Below are 9,417 nucleotides of genomic sequence, written 5' to 3'. Positions count from 1 at the left end.
TATATACCACTATTACATACCACCAACTAACATCTACATACCACTATTACATACCACCAACTAACATCTACATACCACTATTACATACCACCAACTAACATCTACATACCACTATTACATACCACCAACTAACATCTACATACCACTATTACATACCACCAACTAACATCTACATACCACTATTACATACCACCAACTAACATCTATATACCACTATTACATACCACCAACTAACATCTATATACCACTATTCCATACCACCAACTAACATCTATATACCACTATTACATACCACCAACTAACATCTACATACCACTATTACATACCACCAACTAACATCTATATACCACTATTACATACCACCAACTAACATCTATATACCACTATTACATACCACCAACTAATATCTATATACCACTATTACATACCACCAACTAACATCTATATACCACTATTACATACCACCAACTAACATCTACATACCACTATTACATACCACCAACTAACATCTACATACCACTATTACATACCACCAACTAACATCTACATACCACTATTACATACCACCAACTAACATCTATATACCACTATTACATACCACCAACTAACATCTACATACCACTATTACATACCACCAACTAACATCTACATACCACTATTACATACCACCAACTAACATCTACATACCACTATTACATACCACCAACTAACATCTATATACCACTATTACATACCACCAACTAACATCTACATACCACTATTACATACCACCAACTAACATCTACATACCACTATTACATACCACCAACTAACATCTACATACCACTATTACATACCACCAACTAACATCTATATACCACTATTACATACCACCAACTAACATCTATATACCAGTATTACATACCACCAACTAACATCTACATACCACCATTACATACCACCAACTAACATCTACATACCACTATTACATACCACCAACTAACATCTATATACCACTATTACATACCACCAACTAACATCTACATACCACTATTACACACCACCAACTAACATCTACATACCACTATTACATACCACCAACTAACATCTATATACCACTATTACATACCACCAACTAACATCTATATACCACTATTACATACCACCAACTAATATCAATATACCACTATTACATACCACCAACTAACATCTACATACCACTATTACATACCACCAACTAACATCTACATACCACTATTACATACCACCAACTAACATCTATATACCACTATTACATACCACCAACTAACATCTATATACCACTATTACATACCACCAACTAACATCTACATACCACTATTACATACCACCAACTAACATCTACATACCCCTATTACATACCACCAACTAACATCTACATACCACTATTACATACCACCAACTAACATCTATATACCACTATTACATACCACCAACTAACATCTATATACTACTATTACATACCACCAACTAACATCAATATACCACTATTACATACCACCAACTAACATCTATATACCACTATTACATACCATATCTATTGTTGAATGTGCAGTATAGAGTAAAATACCTGTTACTTTTTATTCTCGTTTTTTATTCTTAAACCTGTGTGTTTGCTTATGTTCTTTGCTAAATATGCATTTTGAATGTATAATTCCACTTACGTATATGTTTGTACAATTTGAAAAAAAAATACAAATTAAAGAAGTCCCAGTTCCCGATTAGGAATTCCGAGTTGCTTGACTGATAAACGATTATTCACTCGGAGCTCTTTTTATTTTTTGTCTTGAACGCCCCGAAGTCGGAAGTTAGAGATTTCCGAGTTCCCAGTTGTTTTGAACGTGGAAATAATCTTCATTGACTCTTGATTTGTCAGTGTCATACACTTTGACCTATTGCGTAACCCGGAAGTGTAGTCCCGTTTGCAGTTTTCACAATGATGAGACTGGTAAGTCGTCGCTTTTTTTCATCATATCATTTAATGATTTGATCAAGTTTGGCTATTTGGTATGGTAAACATGTTACTAAGAAATCACATCGTAATATTGCATCGTCCTGGGACGTATGGAGAAAATATAACGTTACCTCTCATCCAGAGAAGATAGCTTGCATGCTAACATAATCTTTTAGCTAGAATTTGTTTACATGTTAGGCCTATTTAACAAACTGGTTATTTTATTTTATGACAATAGCCACCTAACAAATCACGAACACTAACAAATCAGTATCTAGCTAGTGAGGTTAGTGAAGTTGATAGCTAAGTGCCTATCACACACTGGACATGTAACAATCCAGGTATTGGCTGTCTAGCTAGCTAACGTTAGCTGTTTTTTAAACGGGGATCACTGTTTTAGTGTGCAATGGATGAAGTATGCAGATTATAGCATTTTCACATCACATGTTTGGAGTGATGAACGTCTTCTTTCATATGTTTCTAGGATGACAACGACGACGACGTCTCCCTGTTTGATGCCGAGGAGGATACAGGCAGAGGAAAGTCAAAGAAGACTAAAATCAAGTAAGTTGGTTCAGCCACAAGACGGTATAATGCAATGGCTCTCAGCCCTGAATAGAAGCGACAGATCAATTCAACCTACTGTATTGGCTGAGAAACGCATGAGAAGTTCATGCTCTTACCATGTTTTCTAGGCATCCAGTGGCCTCCTTCTTCCACCTATTCTTCAGAATGAGTGCCATCCTGGTGTACCTGCTCTGTGAGCTCCTCAGCAGTAGCTTCATCGCCTGCATGGTCACCATCATCCTTTTCCTGTCAGCTGACTTCTGGACCGTTAAGGTAGACCCTGATCAGTTACTAATAATAATAATATAATACTAATAGATCAGTAACAGCAATAGAACAGCAGTATAAAATCAATAGAACAGCAGTATAAAATCAATAGAACAGCAGTATAAAATCAATAGAACAGCAGTATAAAATCAATAGAACAGCAGTATAAAATCAATAGAACAGCAGTATAAAATCAATAGAACAGCAGTATAAAATCAATAGAACAGCAGTATAAAATCAATAGAACAGCAATATAAAATCAATATAAAATCAATAGAACAGCAATATAAAATCAATAGAACAGCAATATAAAATCAATAGAACAGCAATATAAAATCAATATAAAATCAATAGAACAGCAGAATAAAATCAATAGAACAGCAGTATAAAATCAATAGAACAGCAGTATAAAATCAATAGAACAGCAATATAAAATCAATAGAACAGCAATATAAAATCAATAGAACAGCAATATAAAATCAATAGAACAACAATATAAAATCAATAGAACAGCAGTATAAAATCAATAGAACAGCAATATAAAATCAATATAAAATCAATAGAACAGCAATATAAAATCTATAGAACAGCAATATAAAATCTATAGAACAGCAATATAAAATCAATAGAACAGCAATATAAAATCTATAGAACAGCAATATAAAATCAATAGAATATCAATAGAATATTGATTGAACAGTAATATAACATCAATAGAATATCAATAGAATATTGATTGAACAGCAATATAACATCAATAGAATATCAATAGAATATTTATTGAACAGTAATAGAACATCAATAGAATATTGATTGAACAGCAATATAACATCAATAGAATATCAATAGAATATTTATTGAACAGTAATAGAACATCAATAGAATATTGATTGAACAGCAATATAAAATCAATAGAATATCAATAGAATATTGATTGAACATCAATAGAACATCAATAGAATATTGATTGAACAGCAATATAAAATCAATAGAATATCAATAGAATATTGATTGAACATCAATATAATATCAATAGAATATTGATTGAATATAAATAGAATATTGATTGAACATCAATAGAACATCGATTGAACAGCAATATAATATCAATAGAATATTGATTGAACATCAATAGAATATTGATTGAACATCAATAGAATATGAACAGAACAACTGTAAATATTGTCAAACCTCTTTTTTTATTATTTTGCTTTAAGTAAGTAGCCTAATTATGTATTAACACCAAATACTATATTTCAGAATATCACAGGCCGGTTGATGGTAGGCCTGAGGTGGTGGAACCAGGTGGACGACGACGGAAAAAGCCACTGGGTGTTTGAGTCCAGAAAGGTAGATCACACACATCCCAGTCCTTCTGGGTAGGCAGTAACTTAACTACCCAACAAACTACTACCCTCTACTGAAATACCTTTAGGGTCAAACCTAGTTCATAGGGTAAAATCCATTTGAATTCAATCACTTTTTTTTTTTTTGACAGCTTCCCTTTTGATTTAAACACCTACCACGGACCAAACACTTCCTGTACGTGTTTGGTCCGTGGTAGAAGCGGTTAGAAAATGAGTGACATTTTAGACCTGAATACCAAAACATTCAGGAGATAACAGTTGACCCATTTTACATACCCCAACATACCATGACACATCCATGTCTTCATCACTGGAAAAGATAAACAGTTTAGATTTATATCATGTAAAAGCTGACAAACATTTTTTTTAATCAAACTATATTGTATTATTATTATTTCTTTTAATAAAAAAATAATACTTTTTAAACCTTTAACTTCAATGATTTAAAAATGTGTGAATATTTTTTTCAGATTCACATATGTTGTAATTTCGACTCTATTTCACAGAATCTGAGATTTTTTTGTGTGGTGGCTGCCGTCTGTTGAGAAACAACATGCTCTTGAGTACAGGGTGGGTGTCATTTCAATCATAGATATAGAATTTGTAGAATGGACCTATCCCTCCAGACAACTGCACTTTAGCTGGTACACCATTGAAATTGAATAGAAATGTTAACTAATTACTACCACAAAGATCACCGCCAGTCCATCCACTGTCGAATGTGAACTTAAATGGTCATGTCTATTCTATTATCTGTAGTTCTGTGATTTCAATAGGTTTCCTATGGAGTATTGAGAGTATAATATAAAATAAGATATTCCCACTGAAGTCAACATTCTCTGATGTGTGGACCGTCAACATTCTCTGATGTGTGGACCTCCAACTATCTTTGTGGTACCACTTGAAAGTTGACATTTTCAATTTTATTCCCATTTTTGTACATTTACCTACCAAAACATGACACCACACTGAATTCAATAGCATGTTGTGTCTCAACCGATGGCGGGCACAACACAAAAACCTTAGATCAGCGATGGGGAACTTTCATTGGGGTGGGGGCCTCATTAGTCTGCAGAGGCATACCCATACATGCTCTTGAATCTCCCCCTTGACAGTGGAGAGAAAGGGGGAAAAATGAATTTATTTCCTGCAATTCTACACATTTTGTCATGGGGCGTAGAGATAATGCTGCAGTTTTAAAACAAGTCTACTGAACTTCTACACATTTTGCCATGAGGCGTAGAGATAATGCTGCAGTTTTAAAACAAGTGTGCTGAACTTCTACACATTTTGCCATGAGGCGTAGAGATAATGCTGCAGTTTTAAAACAAGTGTACTGAACTTCTACACATTTTGCCATGAGGCGTAGAGATAATGCTGCAGTTTTAAAACAAGTGTACTGAACTTCTACACATTTTGCCATGAGGCGTAGAGATAATGCTGCAGTTTTAAAACAAGTGTACTGAACTTCTACACATTTTGCCATGAGGCGTAGAGATAATGCTGCAGTTTTAAAACAAGTGTACTGAACTTCTACACATTTTGCCATGAGGCGTAGAGATAATGCTGCAGTTTTAAAACAAGTCTACTGAACTTCTACACATTTTGTCATGAGGCGTAGAGATAATGCTGCAGTTTTAAAACAAGTCTACTGAACTTCTACACATTTTGTCATGAGGCGTAGAGATAATGCTGCAGTTTTAAAACAAGTGTGCTGAACTTCTACACATTTTGTCATGAGGCGTAGAGATAATGCTGCAGTTTTAAAACAAGTGTGCTGAACTTCTACACATTTTGTCATGAGGCGTAGAGATAATGCTGCAGTTTTAAAACAAGTCTACTGAACTTCTACACATTTTGTCATGAGGCGTAGAGATAATGCTGCAGTTTTAAAACAAGTGTGCTGAACTTCTACACATTTTGTCATGAGGCGTAGAGATAATGCGGCAGTTTTAAAACAAGTCTACTGAACTTCTACACATTTTGCCATAGGGTGGATAGAATACTTTGCAATTTTATAACTAATTTAATGCCATTTTAAATGTAGTGTGGGAAGAAATGTTTGCAATTTTTTAAATATATCTGAGTGAGTGTGACTAACAAAATCAATGGGGGCCCTTCTGGTTGGCAATTCGACCATGATTACTACAAGTTTAGACAGCTGGCTAGACTAATTTACCAATCTCAAAAAATGTCAGCTGACAAGGTCTAATTGAGTGACTGTCAGTGACTGACATAGCAAGAGGGAAACTGCTGATGAACAACCAAAAATCTAAATTGCATCTTGTGTATTCTACTATTCTTACTCTCAACAGTAAGTTGAGACCCTGATTGAGTTCCAAAAAAAAAACATTGTTTTTTTAATGTATAATATGATCTAAGGTACAATATATCCGAATATGAAAAAAATGGTAAACTTATTTAAAAATATAAAACAAATCCATAAATTATTAAATAGTTTGACAACCCTGTTTGTCAGCTTTTACATGATTTATAAATCTAAACTGTTTATCTTTTCCCAGTGATGAAGACATGGATGTATCATGGTATGTTGGGGTATGTAAAATGGGTCACCTGTTATCTCCTGACTGTTTGGCCGTTCAGGTCCAATAAGTCCCTTTCTGACCACTTCTATAATGGGAAAATATGTACGAAAGGTTTTGTTCAAAAACAAAAGGGGTGCTTTTCAAAAGTGATTGATTTCAAATTGATTTACTCCATAACAAACGCCTATTAGTTATATATTAGTTATATCTGACTCCACCTACATTCTTTTAGATGCACTTTTTATTTTAGTCTATTTGGGAAATATTTTCTTAACTCTTCTTAACTCTTAACTCTGTTGTTTAAGGGCTTGTAAGTAAAGCATTTCACGGTAAATTCTACACTTGTTGTATTCGGCGCATGTGACAAAGTTTGATTTGATTCAAAGCATTATAACCCTCAATTATAGAATTGAACCAAAAGTTTATATTGCCAAATTCTAACTTGGTCAATAAGCTAGTAGGCATTTCACAGATGTGAGAATAACCTATCTTCCTCAGGGGAATTCAAAGCAGCTGGTGTCAGACTCCGAGTCGAGGATCTTCTGGCTGGGTCTAGTCGTGTGTCCTATCATCTGGGTCTTCTTCATCTTCAGCACCCTCTTCTCCTTCAAGATTAAGTGGCTGGTTAGTTTTAGTTTAAACACTGTATATACCACTTAGCAGACACTTCTACCCAAAGTGGCTTACAGTACATTGAGTGCATGATTTCTTTTTTGCCTACGGGATCACTAAGGGAATTGTACCCCAACGAGCTTGGTATCGCCAGCGCCATACTCTCTCACAATGAGGTTGATCCGTGTGAAAAGTGGTGTGTCCCTGTTGTCAATGTCTCCCTCTCCTCCACCCAGGCCGTGGTGATCATGGGCGTTGTGCTACAGGGGGCTAACCTGTATGGCTATGTTCGCTGTAAAGTGGGCAGTCGGACGAACTTGAAGAACATGGCTACTAACTATTTCGGACGGCAGTTTCTTAAACAGGTAACTTTTCTAATGCCTAGTCTCAGAATTTCATTTCAGAAGGGTGCCCTTGAAAAGCGCCCTGACACACTTCGGGAGAAGGGTTCGGGATGCAACGTGGAAAGTCCTTCCAGGAAATGGACAAGAATGGTTTGCGTTTATTGGATCAGGATGTTATGCCTAATGTTGTTTTTTGTTTTGTGTGTTTTCTCTGACAGACAATGACTAACCAAGAGGAATTATAAAGAAGAACGTCGACTCTTGAGATCTGAACATATGTTTGCATTATTCTGAATGCCGTTGTATATCTGGAGTTTTACTAGCGACCTAATACTTAATAGAAAGAAATCTTTTGGGACATTGCTTACCTTTGACGAGTTTTCCCATTTTGATACCATTTCAAGAGAGAAATAGCATCATTTGTAGATAAGGTAAGTTTTTTTTCCCCACTGTAGCTCTACTGACTCAAAGCAAATCCCTTATCTGCTTTGATGTTTTGCATATTATCCCAAGACTTTATACAATAACAATGAAATGTTGTTTTTGACTTGTATTATACAAACATGTTGCCTGTATAATATTGATGGTTGTAAATATAGAACATCAAGGTCATGTGTTCATGTTTTTGTGCAAATACATTTATAACATTTAAAAATGATGTGTGTTTTTGAGTTATTTTTGGATGTACAGCATGAGGTGCATTCTACACTACTCATCTTTTTGGAATCTGACATCTTTAATTTTACTTAGATGTTTGGTGTCAAAGAGTAAGGCCCCCGAGTGGTGCAGCGTTCTAAGGCATTGCATCACAACTGGCTGTAATTGGGAGTCCCATAGGGCGGTGCAGAATTGGCCCAGTGTCGTCGTTAGGGGAGGTTTTGGCCGTGGTAGGCCGTCGTTATAAAATAAAAATGTGTTCTTAATAACTGACTTGCCTAGTTAAATATATTAAATACATAAAGTACACACAGAAACATCAACCCCCTCTGATTTGTAGTTTTACTTAAGGGAACTTTATGGGTAGGTATTAGATCAACCTATGTGGTGTAGTTAAATCACTACTTTGTAACTAACTCATGAGCCTGCTTAACATCAGTCATGCATGTTGGTCATAAATGATGTCCATTGCTCCACAAATGTTAGCGACACCTTGTGGTACATTATTGCAAGTTTTCTGCCACAACAAAGATGGCCGCTGTCCATGACCGATGTGAAGAAGACGTATAGGGAAGCGATCTCTTGTTCATTGTCCCGTCCCAGCCAATGATCATTCTAGGTGTCATTGTTATTTTTTTTTATAGTTTTTGCTAAATATATTTTCCATATTAGTAGCCTTAATTCTGTATCCACGTTTCACACGAACACTCCCGACCGAGGATGCGTCCGCGAGGGAGATATAGGACAAACCAAAGCAGGTCGGGTTCAGGTAATCAGAAGGGTCATTTCGCTAGCTTGACTTTGGCAATTAACTACTTTGACAGTTGAATTTGTCTTATTTTCTACCATTTGTATGCATGTTATGAGTGTGATTTATTTATCCAAATGATGAGTGCACAGTAACTCAAATCTGACTATAACTCCACCCTCCTGATTCCTGCTTACAAGCAAAAATTAAAGCAGGAAGCACCAGTGACTAGATCTATAAAAAGGTGGTCAGATGAAGCAGATGCTAAGCTACAGGACTGTTTTGCTGGCAGACTGGAATATGTTCCGGGATTCCTCCAATGGCATTGAGGAGTACA

At 35.5% G+C, this 9,417-nt stretch overlaps 1 protein-coding gene across 1 annotated transcript; it reads left to right on the top strand.

The window, feature by feature from the left end:
* The first annotated feature begins 1,867 nt into the window (after positions 1-1,867).
* Positions 1,868-8,331, top strand: tvp23b (trans-golgi network vesicle protein 23 homolog B (S. cerevisiae)). Its single transcript, XM_021576596.2, has 7 exons — positions 1,868-1,966; positions 2,457-2,536; positions 2,668-2,812; positions 4,067-4,156; positions 7,218-7,343; positions 7,568-7,696; positions 7,894-8,331. The coding sequence occupies exons 1-7, from the start codon at positions 1,955-1,957 to the stop codon at positions 7,918-7,920; spliced, it is 609 nt and encodes a 202-aa protein (XP_021432271.1). The 5' UTR covers positions 1,868-1,954; the 3' UTR covers positions 7,921-8,331.
* The last annotated feature ends 1,086 nt before the right edge of the window (positions 8,332-9,417 follow it).

This window comes from Oncorhynchus mykiss, chromosome 20 (genome assembly GCF_013265735.2).
Source record: "Oncorhynchus mykiss isolate Arlee chromosome 20, USDA_OmykA_1.1, whole genome shotgun sequence".
NCBI lineage: Eukaryota > Metazoa > Chordata > Actinopteri > Salmoniformes > Salmonidae > Oncorhynchus > Oncorhynchus mykiss.
This window is presented reverse-complemented; position numbering and strand designations above follow the sequence as displayed.